This window comes from Carcharhinus amblyrhynchos, chromosome 33 (genome assembly GCF_965287045.1).
Source record: "Carcharhinus amblyrhynchos chromosome 33, sCarAmb.v2.hapA, whole genome shotgun sequence".
Lineage (NCBI taxonomy): Eukaryota > Metazoa > Chordata > Chondrichthyes > Carcharhiniformes > Carcharhinidae > Carcharhinus > Carcharhinus amblyrhynchos.
The window spans coordinates 17277152-17295145 of NC_137356.1; the positions used below are offsets into that span (position 1 = coordinate 17277152).

General features: G+C 50.4%; 1 protein-coding gene across 1 annotated transcript in view; it reads right to left on the reverse strand.

The window, feature by feature from the left end:
* LOC145360920 (adhesion G protein-coupled receptor L1-like) overlaps positions 1–17466 on the reverse strand; it is a 243217-nt gene extending 225751 nt beyond the window's left edge. The window contains exons 1-2 of the mRNA XM_080216426.1: positions 17433–17466; positions 17098–17386 (exon numbers count right to left, since the gene is read on the reverse strand). Of these exons, the coding sequence (XP_080072552.1) occupies positions 17098–17386; positions 17433–17466 (323 nt within the window). The remainder of the gene's footprint in view (positions 1–17097; positions 17387–17432) is intronic.
* Between the last annotated feature and the right edge of the window lie 528 nt (positions 17467–17994).

Here is a 17994-nt window from a genome sequence, read left to right on the forward strand (position 1 = left end):
TACAGCAATTAGGGTTGTGTATATACATGCTGGCCAGCAGTGACGCGTCCCACAGATTAATAAAAAACTGAACTATAAAAGGTGCAGTTTAATTAGTAAGCAGCTCTCATTCTGCACTTCATGTTTTACTCCGAGATTTACTGCAATGGTTTGTTATCTACGCCATGTTTAATTGTACTCTTCCCGTTAAACTAATGTCACAACGCTAAGCTTTAGCGATCAGCAGCAACATCAGACCTGGATAATGCAGCGAGTGAGGAATCCTACAATGCAGAATAACAAATAACAATCGAGTCCACACCAATCACAATCCCGTCCAGACCCTATCCCCACATCCCCATGCATTTACCCGAGCTAGTCCCCCCCGACACCAGAGGCAATGGCGCATGGCCAACCCCGCACAACTTTGGACTGTGCGGAGGAAACCCACACAGACACGGGGAGAATGTGCAAACTCTACACGGGACGGTCACCCAAGCCGGGGATCGAATCCCGCTCCTGGCGCTGTGAGGCAGCAGCGGTCCACTGTGCTGCCCAGATTAGCTGGGGTGGAGTAGGCTTGGGGTCGAACTGTCCTTCCTGTCTTGGCATTTCAGAATCCCTACAACATTTGGCCCAGTGAGCCTGCACCAACAACAGTCCCACTGAGACCCCACTCTGTAACCTCACGTATTGGACCTGCGCTAAGGGGCAATTTAGCATGGCCAATTCACTTAACCCACACATCTTTGGACAACTAAAGGACAATTTAGCTTGGTCAATCCACCTAGCCTGCACATCTTTGGACGCTAAGGGTGGCACAGTGGTTAGCACTTCTGCCTCACAGTGCCAGGGACCTGGGTTCAATTCCGGGCTTGGGTCACTTCCTGTCCGTGTGGAGTTTGCAAGTTCCCTCACCTCCCCACTTCCCCCCCCACCCCACCCGTCCGTGTCGGTGTGGGGTCCTCTGAATGCTCTAGTTTCCTCCCCCAGTCCAAAAATATGCGGGTTAGTTTGATTGGCCATGCTAAATTGACAATTAAGGGATTAGCAGGGTAAATATGTGGGATTATGGGAATAGAATGTGGTTGGGGTTGAGGTCGGTGCAGACTTGATGGGCAGAATGGCCTCCTTCTTCACTGTCGGGATTCTATAATTCAAAGAATTCTATGAAGGGGCAATTTAGCATGGCCAATCTACCTAACCTGCACATCTTTGGACACTAAGGGGCAATTTAGCATGGCCAATCCACCTAATCTGCACATCTTTGGACACTAAGGGGCAATTTAGCATGGCCAATCCACCTAACCTACACATCTTTGGACACTAAGGGGCAATTTAGCATGGCCAATCCACCTAACCTACACATCTTTGGACACTAAGGGGCAATTTAGCATGGCCAATCCACCTAATCTGCACATCTTTGGACACTAAGGGGCAATTTAGCATGGCCAATCCACCTAACCTGTACATCTTTGGACACTAAGGGGCAATTTAGCATGGCCAATCCACCTAATCTGCACATCTTTGGACACTAAGGGGCAATTTAGCATGGCCAATCCACCTAATCTGCACATCTTTGGACACTAAGGGGCAATTTAGCATGGCCAATCCACCTAACCTGTACATCTTTGGACACTAAGGGGCAATTTAGCATGGCCAATCCCCCTAACCAGCACATCTTTGGACACTAAGGGGCAATTTAGCATGGCCAATCAACCTAACCTGCACATCTTTGGACACTAAGGGGGCAATTTAGCATGGCCAATCCACCTAACCTGCACATCTTTGGACTCTAAGGGGGCAATTTAGCGTGGCCAATCCACCTAACCTATACATCTTTGGACACTAAGGGGCAATTTAGCATGGCCAATCCACCTAATCTGCACATCTTTGGACACTAAGGGGCAATTTAGCATGGCCAATCCACCTAATCTGCACATCTTTGGACACTAAGGGGCAATTTAGCATGGCCAATCCACCTAACCTGTACATCTTTGGACACTAAGGGGCAATTTAGCATGGCCAATCCCCCTAACCAGCACATCTTTGGACACTAAGGGGCAATTTAGCATGGCCAATCAACCTAACCTATACATCTTTGGACACTAAGGGGCAATTTAGCATGGCCAATCCACCTAATCTGCACATCTTTGGACTGTGGGAGGAAACCGGAGGAAACCCACACAGACACGGGGAAAATGTACAAACTCCACACAGACAGTGACTCAGGGCGGGAATTGAACCCGGCTCCCTGGCTCTGTGAGGCAACAGTGCAAACCACTGTGCCACCCTGAGATGCCCAAGATAACGGGATATCTCAGACGGTGATCGGGTGTAATGATCGGCCACTGTGGGCCGGCTGTTCTACCTGCCTTCCCACTTCTGCGGGTGACAAGCTTTGGGTGGCATTCCTCTGGGTGGTCTGCTGTGCTGTATCCGGTGTCTGGTCAGCCCCAGGGAAGGTGGGACGTGTGGGGAAAGAGGGAAAGCTTCTGCTGACACATCTGTGTGAGCCACTGCTGCCCTTTCCAATGATTTGATAATTAGATCTAAAAGCCACAGTGCCAGGCCTGCCTGCGCTGCTCGGGGAGATGGCAAAGGCACGGGGAAAATGGGCAGCAAAGCTTCCGTTGGTTCATGCAGAGAAAACACTCAGCATTCTGACTGCAATACTTTGTACTGTCACAGCAGGGCTCACACTGTAACCTTATTACACAGCACTGTCCCCACACACACTGAAATATTCACAGATCATATCAGTATATCGTTCACTGCAGTCCAATACTCCATAGTACAGCATGTCATGCTCCTGTACCCTACAGTACGGCACGTTACATTTCTCTACGCTACAGTACAGCACATTACACCACTGTACACTACAGTACAGCGTGTTATATTTCTATACGCTACAGTACAGCACATTACACCACTGTACTCTCCAGTACAGCACATTACAGCCTTGTACATTACAGTACAGCACATTATATCCCTGCGTGCTACAGTACAGCACATTACAGCCCTGTACGCTACAGTACAGCACGTTACATTTCTATACACTACAGTACAGCACATTACACCACTGTACTCTCCAGTACAGCACATTACAGCCTTGTACATTACAGTACAGCACATTATATCCCTGCGTGCTACAGTACAGCACATTACAGCCCTGTACGCTACAGTACAGCACGTTACATTTCTATACGCTACAGTACAGCACATTACACGACTGTACTCTCCAGTACAGCACATTACAGCCTTGTACATTACAGTACAGCACATTATATCCCTGTGTGCTACAGTACAGCACATTACACTCCTGTACGCTACAGTACAGCACATTACAGCCCTGTATGCTACAATACAGCACATTACATTTCTATACGCTACAGTACAGCACATTGCACCCCCCCACTACAGTGCAGCACATTACACCACTGTATGCTCCAGTACAGCACATTACAGCCCTGTACGCTACAGTACAGCACATTATACCCCCATACACTACAGTGCAGCACATTACACCACTGTACGCTACAGTACAGCACATTATATCCCTGTGTACTACAGTACAGCACATTATACTCCTGTACGCTACAGTACAGCACATTACACCCCTGTACACTACAGTATCGCACATTACACTCCTGTATGCCTCAGTACAGCACATTACATTCCTGTACGCTACAGTACAGCACGTTACACTCCTGTATGCTTTTGTACAGCACATTATACTCCGTATGCTACATTTCAGCACATTACACCCCTTTATGCTACAGTACAGCATGTTACACTCTTATACTCTACAGTACAACACGTTACACTCCTGTATGCTGCAAAACCTTATACTCCTGTACGCTACGGTACAGCATGTTACACTCTTATAGGCTACAGTACAACATGTTACACTCCTGTATGTTACAGCACGTTACACTCCTGTTCTTTATCATATAGCACGTTATATTGCTATACATTACAATGCAACATGCGACACTCCTGTAAATTATGGTACAGCACCTTACACTTCTGTGCATTACAGTACAATCTGTTACACTTCTGTACATTTCAGTACAACACATTACATTTCTGTACATTACAGTACAGCACACTATAGCTACACCTTTGAAGTATTAAAACGCTTCTTAAGAGCATTAGGAAAGGAAATATTCCACTGGGTTACCCAAGGTAAACAATGAACACCATGGTCACAGGTTCGGTTTTAAGGAGTATCTTAAATTAGGATAGAGAAGTCTAGAGGGTGGAGAGGGTTCGGGAGGGAATTACAGGGCTTAAGGACCAGGCAGCTGAACACATTGCCACCACAGGTGCAATGATTCGGGTCTGGGATCTTTCCCTGCTTGGATATTTGGAGGGTTGTGGGGCTGGTGGACATTGCAGACATGGGATGGGGGCCACCTGCCTTGGGGGGGGGGGGGGATTTGAAAATGAGAATGAGTGAAGAGGTTTCTTAACTGGAAGGATCCCGTGATGGGACGATGGAGTGCAGTAATGTATGACGGCCTTGTGCACTGATCTTCCACGGACACTGCAATGGGGTTGGGTGATGGAAGCTAGGAGTGCTAGGGTGGGATGGGATAGGAACATAACATGGCCATTCAGCCCATCGAGTTTTCTCTGCCAATCCAGGACTGACCCGATGTGATAATCATAGAAATCATAGAATCATAGAAACCCTACAGTACAGAAAGAGGCCATTCGGCCCATCGAGTCTGCACCGAACACAATCCCACCCAGGCCCTACCCCCATATCCCTACATATTTACCCACTAATCCCTCTAACCTACACATCCCTGGACACTAAGGGGCAATTTCTTAGCACGGCCAATCAACCTAACCCGCACATCTTTGGAGTGTGGGAGGAAACCGGAGCACCCGGAGGAAACCCATGCAGATATGGGGAGAACATGCAGATTCCATACAATGACCCAAGCCGGGAATTGAACACAGTTCTCTCATCCTGTAACCACCGTGCTGCCCTAATCCTTGTCCCAACAGAGGAAAAGTGCAAAATATATTGGATTAGGGTGCCTACAGGCACCGAAAGGGAGTAAGTGACTGATGGGTAGGTTAGGGAAAGAGGCGTGTCTGTGTGTAGGACAGGGGATAGGGAATTGGGGAACAGAGCAGTGGGATTGAGGATTGGGGAACAGAGTAATGGGATCAGGGAGCAGAGTGGTGGGATAGAGGAACTGGGGAACAGTGTAATGGGATTGGGAAACAGAGCAGCAGAATTGGGGAACAGAGCAGTGGGATAGGGGAACAGAGTAGTGGGATAGGGATATAGAGCAGTGGGATAGAGAATTGGGGAACAGAGCAGAGGGATAGGGGAACAGAGCAGTGGGATAGGGGAACAGAGCAGTGGGATAGGGATATAGAGCAGTGGGATAGAGAACTGGGGAACTGAGCAGTGGGATAGGGAATTGGGGAACTGAGCAGTGGGATAGGGGATTGGGGAACAGAGCAGTGGGATTGAGGATTGGGGAACAGAGTAATGGGATCAGGGAGCAGAGTGGTGGGATAGAGGAACTGGGGAACAGTGTAATGGGATTGGGAAACAGAGCAGCAGAATTGGGGAACAGAGCAGTGGGATTGGGGAACAGAGCACTGGGATAGAGAACTGGGGAACAGAGCAGTGGGATAGGGATATAGAGCAGTGGGATTGGGGAACAGAGCACTGGGATAGAGAACTGGGGAACAGAGCAGTGGGATAGGGGAACAGAGTAGTGGGATAGGGATACAGAGCAGTGGGATAGAGAATTGGGGAACAGAGCAGTGGGATAGGGGAACAGAGCAGTGGGATAGGGATACAGAGCAGTGGGATAGAGAACTGGGGAACAGAGCAGAGGGATAGGGGAACAGAGCAGTGGGATAGAGAACTGGGGAACAGAGCAGAGGGATAGGGGAACAGAGCAGTGGGATAGGGATACAGAGCAGTGGGATAGAGAACTGGGGAACAGAGCAGAGGGATAGGGGAACAGAGCAGTGGGATAGGGGAACAGAGCAGTGGGATAGAGAACTGGGGAACAGAGCAGAGGGATAGGGGAACAGAGCAGTGGGATAGGGGAACAGAGCAGTGGGATAGGGATATAGAGCAGTGGGATAGAGAACTGGGGAACTGAGCAGTGGGATAGGGAATTGGAGAACAGAGCAGTGGGATAGGGGAACAGAGCAGTGGGATAGAGAACTGGGGAACAGATCAGTGGGATAGAGAACTGGGGAACAGAGCAGAGGGATAGGGATACAGAGCAGTGGGATAGAGAACTGGGGAACAGAGCAGAGGGATAGGGGAACAGAGCAGTGGGATAGAGAACTGGGGAACAGGGCAGAGGGATAGGGGAACAGAGCAGTGGGATAGAGAACTGGGGAACAGGGCAGAGGGATAGGGGCTTGGGGTAGAGGGCAGTGGGATAGGGAATTGGGTTAAGAGATGGAGGTATTATTATATCAGGAATTGAGATGGCTGCCTTGTGTGTACTGTCCTCGATCTGTGTTCAGATAGCGCTGCTGATAAAACAGACAAAGGGATTGCTCCAATAATCCAGTTTCCCCGTTGGAGCAGCATTGCTGAGGCTCAGTGACATTTATTACAGGAAAGCTAAGATATCGGCAGAAGATAAAAATCGATCCTTTTGTTCTGCTGTCCCTGGGGGCTGGGCTGCAGGAGGAAACTGCACCGCGAAACGAATCGAAAGATTTGTTTTCCAGCTTGGAATTCTGGCTCAGGAAACTGACCCAAGCCTCACCCTTCCTCTGGGACAGCGAGTGGGCCTCCACTCTCTCTGGTACACTCGCACCAGGAACCTCACACAGCCAAGAGCAGCAACCCCCACCCCCAAAACCTCCCCTCATTTCCCCACCACCCCCCATCCCCACTTCCCCCATCGGGATCCTCGTTCTGTCCAGACGGCTGCTCATGTGTCGTCCGGGCTATGAACCTCTATTCCCAAAAAGGCAGGAAGACCATCAGTTAGTGTGTCCGTCCCTAGTGTGCATGCGTGTGCCTGTCAGTTGCATCCATGTGCACTGGTACACGCATGTAGATGCGTGCAAGTATATTTGTACGCCTACGTCCGCATTTGTGCCTACAATGTGTGTCGACGTGTGTATACAGAGCTCTGTCTGGGTCTGTGCTCGGTGGAAGGACGAGGAGGATGATCTAATTGAATACTGAAAGGGTGGAAAGTTACGGGGAAAAGACAGGAGAATGGGACTGGACGTTTTACGTTTCCTTCAGAACGCTGTGTATAGCTGCAGAGTTCTTAGATTTGAGGCTGGATCATAAAGATCCCTGCAAAAATTTAGAAAAATAATCACCCATTTGGTTTGGAACAATAGCATTAAACACAGTAAGTACTGTCACTATCAGGTTAAAGTCCAACAGGTTTATTTGGGATCACGAGCTTTCGGAGCGCTGCTCCTTCATCAGGGGAGTGACGAGCTGGGTTCACACCCAACTGGATATTTGGGACATTTTTCCCATACGCCCTGTTTATGAACCCAACGTTCCACGTAACCTGCTGAAGGAGCAGCACTCTGAAAGCTCGTGCTACCAAATAAACCTGTTGGACTCTAACCTGGCGTGTACTTTCTGTGCCCACCCCAGTCCAACGCCGGCATCTCCACATCGTGGCATTTGAAGGCCAGATCATAATTACAGGACAAAGCCCAATTTTAAAATTGAGTGTGGGAGAGTAAGGTGTTGGGGTGATTTGCCCCTGGTACTGAAATGACACATCAGCCATGATTGAATGGCAGAGAAGGCTCGATGGGCCGAAGGGCCTAATTCTGCTGCGATATCTCCTGATGGGCGTGTGTGTGTGTTTTGATTGTGTGTGTACCTACATATCACAGAAATCATAGAAGCCCCACAGTGCAGAAGGAGGCCATTCAGCCCATCGAGTCTGCACCGACGACAATCCCACCCAGGCCCCACCCCCACACATTACCAACTAATCCACCTAACCCGCACATCTTTGGACACTAAGGGGCAATTTAGCATGGCCAATCCACCCTAACCTACACATCTTTGGACACTAAGGGGCAATTTAGCATGGCCAATCCACCTAACCTGCACATCTTTGGACACTAAGGGGCAATTTAGCATGGCCAATCCACCTAACCTGCACATCTTTGGACACTAAGGGGCAATTTAGCATGGCCAATTAACCTAACCCACACATCTTTGGACTGTAGGAGGAAACCGGAGCACCTGGAGGAAACCCACGCAGACATGAGGAGAATGTGCAACCTCCACACAGACAGTGACCCGAGCCGGGAATCGAACCCGGGTCCCTGGAGCTGTGAAGCAGCAGTGCTAACCCACTGTGCTACCGTGCCGCCCACATGTGGCTCCTAGACCCCACTGCAGGTAAGAATGAACCTGTTAAGTTGCCAGTTTGAATATACAGAGGGAGGTATGAGCTAGGAGCAGGAGTAGGCCATTGGGCCCCTTGAGCCTACTCTGCCGCACAATGAGATCACACCAGCTCAGATAGGTTCCCACCTTTCCTACACCCCTGTAACTCACAAACATTCAACTGCACCAATGGACTCCAGATTGCATCCTCATACTAATCTCAACACAGGGACTCTCAGTCACATTAACTGTGAGTTCTTGTGTCACTGCCAGTGGCATTGTGACACGGGAACTCAATGTGTTCGTCTGAAATGGGGATGGCATTTATTGTAAATCATTTGTAACCCATTTAAAACCTGTGCTTAACATTTCACAGTTACTTCACACCAGCTGGTTGAATGAACAGTAACACATAGAATTGAGAAAGTGATTGTCTAGTGGTGTCACCGCGATTAATCCAGAAACTCAACTAGTGTTCTGGAGACCCGGGTTCGAATTCAATAATAAAAAAACAGGAAGAGTGGCGGCGCAGTGGTTAGAACTGCTGTCTCACAGCACCAGAGGCTCGGGTTCAATTCTCGGTTTGGGTAACTGTGCACAACTGCACAGTCTCCCCGTGTCTGCGTGGGTTTCCTCTGGGTGCTCCGGTTTCCTCCCACAATCTGAAAGGCGTGCTGGTTCGAACTTTAGGAGCAGGAGTCGGCCATCTGGCCCCTCGAGCCTGCTCCGCCATTCAATAAGATCACGGCTGATCTTTTTGCGGACTCAGCCCCACTTACCCGCCCGCTCACCATAACCCTTAATTCCTTCACTGCTCAAAAGGGGATCTATCCTTGGGGAGTTGGCCGTGTTAAATTCTCCTTCAGTGCACCCGAACTGGTGCCAGAGTGTGGCAACTAGGGGATTTTCACCGGAACTTCATTGTAGTGTTAATACTTGCGATACAACTAAATAGACTTTAAAAAGTCAGGACGGTGAGCGGTTTGGAGGGGAACTTGCAGATGTTGGTGTTTCCGTGTGTCTGCTGCCCTTGTCCCTCGAGATGGAAGCAATCGTGGATTTTTAAGGTGCTGTCTAAGGATCTTTGGTGAATTTCTGCAGTAAATCTTGTCGATGATAGAATTATAAAGTCCTACAGTGCAGAAGGAGGCCATTCAGCCCATCGAGCCTACACTGACTACAATCCCAGCCAGGCCCAATCCCCATAACCCCATACATTTACCCTAGCTAGTCCCCCCTGCCAATAATGGGAAAATTTAATAAGGCTAATCCAACTAACCCACACGTCTTAGATGTTACACACGGCTGCTACTGAGCGTTGGTGGTGGAGGGAGTGGCTGTTTGTGGGCATGATGCCAATCAAGCGAGGTTGGTCTGTCCTGGATGGTGTCGAGCTTCTTGTGTGTCGTTGGAGCTGCACCCATCCAGGCAAGTGGAGAGTAGTCCATATCCCGGTTGTATCACAGCTTGGTATGGGCTCCTGCTCTGCCCAAGACTGCAAGGAACTACAAAAGCTCGTGAATGTAGCCCGATCCATCACACAAACCATCCCCCCATCCACTGACTCTCTCTACACTTCCTGCTGCCTCGGCAAAGCAGCCAGCATAATTAAGGACCCCCCCAGGCACCCCGGACATTCTCTCTTCCACCTTCTTCCGTCGGGAAAAAGATACAAAAGTCTGAGGTCACGTAGCGACCGACTCAAGAACAGCTTCTTCCCTGCTGCCGTCAGACTTTAGAATGGACCCACCTCGCATTAAGTTGATCTTTCTCTACACCCTAGCTATGACTGTAACGCTACATTCTGCACTCTCTCCTTTCCTTCTCTGTGAATGGTATGCTGTGTCTGTATACTGCACAAGAAACAATACTTCTCACTGTATACTAATACATGTGACAATAATAAATCAAATCTATGTACTCTATAAACAGTATGTTTTGTCTGTATAGTGCGCAAGAAACAATACTTTTCACTGTACCTCAATACAGGTGACAATAATAAATCAAATCAAAACCAAATCAAATCAAACGCAGATTATCATGTCGTTATCACATTGCCGCTTTGGAAGCTTGCTGTGTACAAATAGGGGAAGTGATGGCCTTGTGGTATTGTCACTAGACTATTAGTCAGCGAGTGCTCTGGGGACCTGGGTTCGAATCCTGCCACAGCAGATGGTGGAATTTGAATTTAGTAACCAGTATCTGGGATTAAGGATCTACTGATGACCATGAAACCATCGTCGGTTGTGGGAAAAACCCATCTGGTTCACGAATGAACTAACTGGGGTGGCACAGTGGGTTAGCACTGCTGCCTCACAGCGCCAGGGTCCCAGGTTCGATTCCCAGCCTGGGTCGCTGTGTCTGTGTGGAGTCTGCACGTTCTCCCCGTGTCTGCGTGGGTTTCCTCCGAGCGTTCCGGTTTCCTCCCACAGTCTGAAAGAAGGGCTGGTTAGGGTGCACTGACCCCAACAGGCGCCGGAGTGTGACTCGGTAACTTCATCGCAGTGTTAAACCCTTACTTGTGACTAATAAATAGACTTTAACTTTCCTTTAGGGAAGGAAATCTGCCGTCCTTACCCGGTCTGGCCTACATGTGACTCCAGAGCCACAGCGATGTGGGTGACTCTCAACTGCCCTCCAAGGGCAACTAGGGATGGGCAATAAATGCTGGCCCAGCCAGCAACGCGCGAATAAATACTAAAAAAGAAATTAGCTGCTGTGTTTTCGACACTGAAATAGTGACTACGCGCAAACGGGCATCATTGTGAGGTGCTTTGAGGGATCCAGTCATCTGATTTCGATGGAAGATTTAATTTCTTTCTAAGGGGAGGTGCTGAGAAAAATGAAGGCTTCTTAAAGGATGGAGAGAAAAACAAACATTTTTCAAAGGATGGAGAGGTCAAAATAGAACTGAAAAGCATTTTTTGAGAGGAATTGAATGCAAAAAGCAAGGAGTTCATTTGACTTGGTGCAAGGTGGTTCTTGGTTCCTCCTGAGATACTTGAGTCTCAATCGTTTAAGACAGAGGGGAGGAGGAATTTATCTGAGGATAAGGATGGCAGATTTCCTTCCCTCTGGGTGTTCCGGTTTCCTTCTATAGTCCAAAGATGTGCAGGTTGGGTGGATTGGCCATGCTAAATTGCCCCTTAGTGTCCAAAGATGTGTAGGTTAGGAGGATTGGCCATGCTAAATTGCCCCTTAGTGTCCAAAGATGTGCAGGTTAGGTGGATTGGCCATGCTAAATTGCCCCTTAGTGTCCAAAGATGTGCAGGTTAGGTGGATTGGCCATGCTAAATTGCCCCTTAGTGTCCAAAGATGTGCAGGTTAGGTGGATTGGCCATGCTAAATTGCCCCTTAGTGTCCAAAGATGTGCAGGTTAGGAGGATTGGCCATGCTAAATTGCCCCTTAGTGTCCAAAGATGTGCAGGTTAGGTGGATTGGCCATGCTAAATTGCCCCTTAGTGTCCAAAGATGTGTAGGTTAGGTGGATTGGCCATGCTAAATTGCCTTTTAGTGTCCAAAGATGTGTAGGTTAGGAGGATTGGCCATGCTAAATTGCCCCTTAGTGTCCAAAGATGTGTAGGTTAGGAGGATTGGCCATGCTAAATTGCCCCTTAGTGTCCAAAGATGTGCAGGTTAGGAGGATTGGCCATGCTAAATTGCCCCTTAGTGTCCAAAGATGTGCAGGTTAGGAGGATTGGCCATGCTAAATTGCCCCTTAGTGTCCAAAGATGTGCAGGTTAGGAGGATTGGCCATGCTAAATTGCCCCTTAGTGTCCAAAGATGTGCAGGTTAGGAGGATTGGCCATGCTAAATTGCCCCTTAGTGTCCAAAGATGTGCAGGTTAGGTGGATTGGCCATGCTAAATTGCCCCTGAGTGTTCAGGGGACTAGCTAGGATAAATGCATAGGGTTACGGGGATAGGGCCTGGGTGTGATTGTGGTTGCTGCAGACTCAATGGGCCGAATGGACTCCTTGTAGGATTCTATGATTCTATCAGCAGGCATTAATGAGCCAGAGGGTTTTTATGCCAATCAGTGACAATCGCCATGGTTACTGTTAATGAGGTTGAGTTTATATTCCAGATTTATTCCACGTGGTATCAGGCAAATCATTTACGCATCACATCCTCTGAGGCTACTCCACCTCTTGAAGAATTTCATAGACAGAATCCATACACTGTAGATGGAGGCCATTCGGCCCATCGAGTCTGCACCAACCACAATCCCACCCAGGCCCTACCCCCCTAACCCCACATATTTACCCTTCTAATCCCCTGACACAAAGGGGTAATTTAGCACATCCAACCCAGCTAATCTGCCCATCTTTCGGACTCTGGGAGGAAACCGGAGCACCCGGAGGAAACCCACGCAGACATGGGGAGAACGTGCAAACCCCACGACCGACTGAACCCGGGTCCCTGGCGCTGCGAGACAGCCGTGCTAACCCACTGCGCCGCCCAATAAGAACAGAAAACTGGACATGCAAGACCACAAGATGGCGGAGCAGAAGTAGGCCGTTTGGCCCATCGAACCTGCTTCTACCAGAGAGTGGCCTGATCTAATGCGATAATCCACTTTCCCGCCTCAGGATGAGAATTTTAAAACCAAATCATTGCTTCAACCCCCACCCAACCCCCCCAACCATTTCGGTGTTGCGTGTCCTGGGGCCCATGTGGGTAGGCCTAGCGGGGTAGGCCGAGAGGCCTCTCACTGTCTCTCGGCGATGGCCACTCTGGAGATGCTAGGCCCATTCTCAACTCAATTAGTCCGACCGTCCTGAAGAACATTCTTTCAGGGAGTGGAACCAAGCACATCCTGGCTATTGATTGAGTTCTCAGACCACATCCCCCCCTGCCCCGGTGCGCCGCCAAGCACAAGCTCCCAACCCGTTTAGTTGGCGCCAAGGTTTAATGAACAGGCTGGACTGACTGATGCTCCTTCCATTGATCTATTGGCGAGTTTCCCTTTGTTGGTCGCGCTTGAGGTTTTGAGCAGACAACATATTGATTGAGGCCCATGTATTATCACAGAAGACGATACTTCCAGACAACTTAGCTGGTCAGTACATCATCCTGCCTCCCAGCTTATTGACACTGGAGGCTGGAGAGGGAGGAAGAGAGAGGGAAAGGGACGAGAGAGAGAGAGAGAGAGAGAGGGAGGGGGGAAATGGAGATGGGGAAACGGGGGGAGAGAGGGAGTGAGAGGGAATGGAGATGGGGAAAGGGGAGAGAGAGGGAGCGAGAGGGAATAGAGATGGGGAAACGGGGGGAGAGAGGGAGCGAGAGGGAATGGAGATGGGGAAAGGGAGAGAGAGGGAGCGAGAGGGAATGGAGATGGGGAAGGGGGAGAGAGAGGGAGCGAGAGGGAATGGAGATGGGGAAACGGGGGGAGAGAGGGAGCGAGAGGGAATGGAGATGGGGAAACGGGGGGAGAGAGGGAGCGAGAGGGAATGGAGATGGGGAAACGGGGGGAGAGAGGGAGCGAGAGGGAATGGAGATGGGGAAAGGGGAGAGAGAGGGAGCGAGAGGGAATGGAGATGGGGAAACGGGGGGAGAGAGGGAGCGAGAGGGAATGGAGATGGGGAAACGGGGGGAGAGAGGGAGCGAGAGGGAATGGAGATGGGGAAACGGGGGGAGAGAGGGAGCGAGAGAGAGAGAGAGTGAGGAGGGAGAGAGAGAGACAGGGGGAGGGAGAGAGAGAGTGAGAGGAGGGAGAGACAGGGAGAGAGGAGGAGGGGGAGAGAGAGAGTGAGAGAGAGAGAGGGGGGAAGGAGGGAGAGAGACAGGAGGAGGGAGAGAGAGAGAGAGAGCGAGGGGGGCGAGAGGGAGGGGGGAGAGAGAGAGAGAGAGAGAGACGGTGAGGGGGGAGGGAGAGACAGGAGGAGGGAGGGAGAGAGAGAGAGTGAGAGGAGGGAGAGAGAGAGAGAGAAGGGGGGAAGGAGGGAGAGAGAGACAGGAGGAGGGAGAGAGAGAGAGAGAGAGTGAGAGGAGGGAGAGAGAGAGAGAGAGGGGGAGGGAGAGAGAGAGAGAGAGAAGGGGGGGAAGGAGGGAGAGAGAGACAGGAGGAGGGAGAGAGAGAGAGAGAGAGTGAGAGGAGGGAGAGAGAGAGAGAGAGAGAGGGGGAGGGGGAGAGAGAGTGAGAGAGAAGGGGGGGAAGGAGGGAGAGAGAGACAGGAGGAGGGAGAGAGAGAGAGAGAGAGAGAGTGAGAGGAGGAGAGAGAGAGAGAGAGGGGGAGGGGGAGAGAGAGAGAGAGAGAAGGGGGGAAGGAGGGAGAGAGAGACAGGAGGAGGGAGAGAGAGAGAGAGAGGAGGTAGAGGGAGAGGAGGTAGAGGGAGTGTTAGGGACCAAGGGAGAGAGGGGTAACAGAGAGAGAGGGGGGGTGAAGGAGAGGGCATGGCTAACCCTGTCAGCTCACTTCTTGCTGTCCTTGCCACTTTGAAAGAAGTGAGCGATGGCCAAGGTTTAACGCGGAGAGGAATGAACGAGCTGCAAATCTAAACTGAAGGCAGACAAGGCCAGACATATCCTAACAGATCCATCAGTGAGTGTCAACAGGATGGACGTTATGGCTTTAGACCCTTCACCAGTCTCGGGGTGAAGAATCCCCACTCGGAAACACTCAGCACCATCTATCGTACAGGGATCTGTCTGCGGAGGTGTGGGGGGGGGGATGTGGGGAGGGGGTGGCAAAGCTGAGCGGACTGGATTCAGACTGAAACATACTCCCGACACCCCCCCCCGCGCAGCACTGAAGGAGTGCTGCACTGCCAGAGGTACTTTCAGATGACAGTGTAAAGCTGTCACTGGATCTCTCAGGTGGACATTCATGCTCCAACCAAGAGATTCCCCGACCATTGCTGCTTGGGGGTAGCTCATTGTTGCCAAACAGGCTTCCGGCCTTTGTTCCCTGTACTCAGTGTTGGCAAGAGAACATCCCAAAGCCCAGAAGCTGCTTTTGTCACCCCTGTAAGCTTTGGGATGTCCTTTTGCCCACACTAAGTGCCAAGCACAAAGAAAATTACTTGTACATCTTTAAATCTTGCCCCTCGCACCTTAAACCTGTGCCCCCGAGTAACTGACTCTTCCCCCTTGTAAAAAAGCTTCTGACTATCCACTCTGTCCATGCCTCTTGTAGACTTCTATCAGGTCGCCCCTCAACCTCCGTCTCTCCACTGAGAACAAACCAAGTTTCTCCAACCTCTCCTCGTAGCTAATGCCCTCCATACCAGGGCAACATCCCGGTAAATCTTTTCTGTACCCTCTCCAAAGCCTCCACATCCTTCTGGTGGTGTGGCGACCAGAGTTGAAAAAGCCATATTCCCGGTCTAGGGGTGAGCGCAGCCGGAAATCCCACCCTATGCGTCTACATTTAAAAAAAAAACCCATCCCCAATGCAAAGGGCCTATGTAAACATGTCACGTTGTAATTGCACTCTCCCTCCTGTGGTGGCGCTGCAAACACCTCGGAACTCATCAAGTCCTTTGAGTAGAGGAACTCCCATAACAAATTTGGTCATTTTTAACATCTCCTCGTTGTGGAAGGTTAGAAACAAAGAAACTAGAAGCAGGAGAAGGCCATTGAGCCCTTCGAGCCTTCTCCACCATCCATCTTGATCATGGCTGATCATCAAATTCAATATCCTGATCCCTCCTTCCCTCCATATCCCTTGATTCCTTTCGTCCCAAGAGCTGTATCTAATTTCTTCTTGAAATTACACAATGTTTTGGCCTCAACTACTTTCTGTGGGAGTGAATCCCACACATTCACCACCCTCTGGGTGAAGAAATTTCTCCTCACCTCAGTTCATAGAATCCCTACAAGTGCAGAAGGAGGCCATTCAGCCCATCAAGTCTGCATCGACCACAATCCCCACAACCCCATGCATTTGCTCTAGCTAGTCCCCCGACATAAGGGGCAATTTAGTACGGCCAATCCACCAAACCTTTGCACTATGGGAGGAAACCAGAGCACCCGGAGGAACCCACGCAGATACTGGGAGAACGTACAAACTCCACCCCAGACAGTGACCCAAGCCGGGAATCGAACCCGGGTCCCTGGCGCTGTGAGACAGCAGTGCTGACCACTGTGCCACCGTGCCACCTCTAAAAGGTTCTTAGCCTCAAACTATGGCCCCTAGCTCTGGACTGCCCCCACCATGGGAAACATTCTTTCTGAATCTACCCTGTCTAACCCTGATAGAATTTTATAAGTTCCTAGACGATCCCCTCAGATTTCCCCGAGAGAATTCCCGAGAGTGGGCGGCACGGTAGCACAGTGGGTTAGCACTGCTGCTTCACAGCTCCAGGGTCCTGGGTTCGATTCCCGGCTCGGGTCACTGTCTGTGTAGAGTTTGCACATTCTCCTCATGTCTGCGTGGGTTTCCTCCCACAGTCCAAAGATATGCAGGTTAGGTTGATTGGCCATGCTAAAATTGTCTCTTAATGTCTTAGGATGCGTAGGTTAGAGGGGTTGGCAGGTAAATATGTAGGGATATGGGGGTAAGGCCTGGGTGGGACTCAATGGGCCAAATGGCCTCTTTCAGCACTGTAGGGTTTCTAGATTGACAAATAACGTTTGGACATCTCATCGAACTGCACCCAAAATGGAAGAACCTGCTTGGGAACAAAGGTCGTTCATTTTTATTTGAGTGACACAAAGAACCTCCCCGCCCACCTCTCTTCCCCATACGCCCCGCCACGTCTCAGCATAGCTTCCCCCCTCGAATCGAGGTCCTACCTTTGAGACATGATCTTGAAGGTGTCGGGCAGGTAACACTCCACATTCTCCATCTGGAAGATGTCGGCGTCGCAGATCTTGCTGTCCGTTCGCCCGTAGTTGGCGCTCTCGATCATTATGACGTCGCTGCCCGGGCACCGCAGCTCGATGGGGTACCCTTCGCACGCCAGCTCCCGGCGCATCAGACCAAACGGCAAGGCAGCCCGACTCAAACCTGGAGACGGAAGAAAGACAAGGGCCTGAGGACACGCGGTGTGGCGAGCGTCCCGGGCTCGGGAGGAGGGCCAGTCTGTTCAAACCAGCGGGCAAAGCGCGAACCTCGACACAAACCCTACCCTCGGCACGTCCACAGAATGTGGTGTTGCACATCGCCACCTCCTGCCTACCAACCAAACCAGTGTGCTGCCAGCTCCCCTCCCACCCTTTGTATGTTCTTATTTGCGAAATCTAACAAGCTAACTGGACAAATAGCCAAACGATCACGCACGACCCCCCTCCTCAAGCCATAGGCTAAGGATCTACACGATCACTCCATTACTCAGGATCCCTACAGTGCAGAAAGAGGCCATTCGGCCCATCGAGTCTGCACCGACCACAATCCCACCCAGGCCCTACCCCCATATCCCTACACATTTACCCACTAATCCCTCTAACCTACGCATCCCTGGACACTAAGGGACAATTTTAGCATGGCCAATCCACCTAACCCGCACATCTTTGGACTGTGGGAGGAGACCCCCATATCCCTACACACTTACCCACTAATCCCTCTAACCTACACATCCCTGGGCACTAAGGGACAATTTTAGCATGGCCAATCCACCTAACCCACACATCTTTGGACTGTGGGAAGAAACCCCCCTATCCCTACATATTATACCCACTAATCCCTCTAAC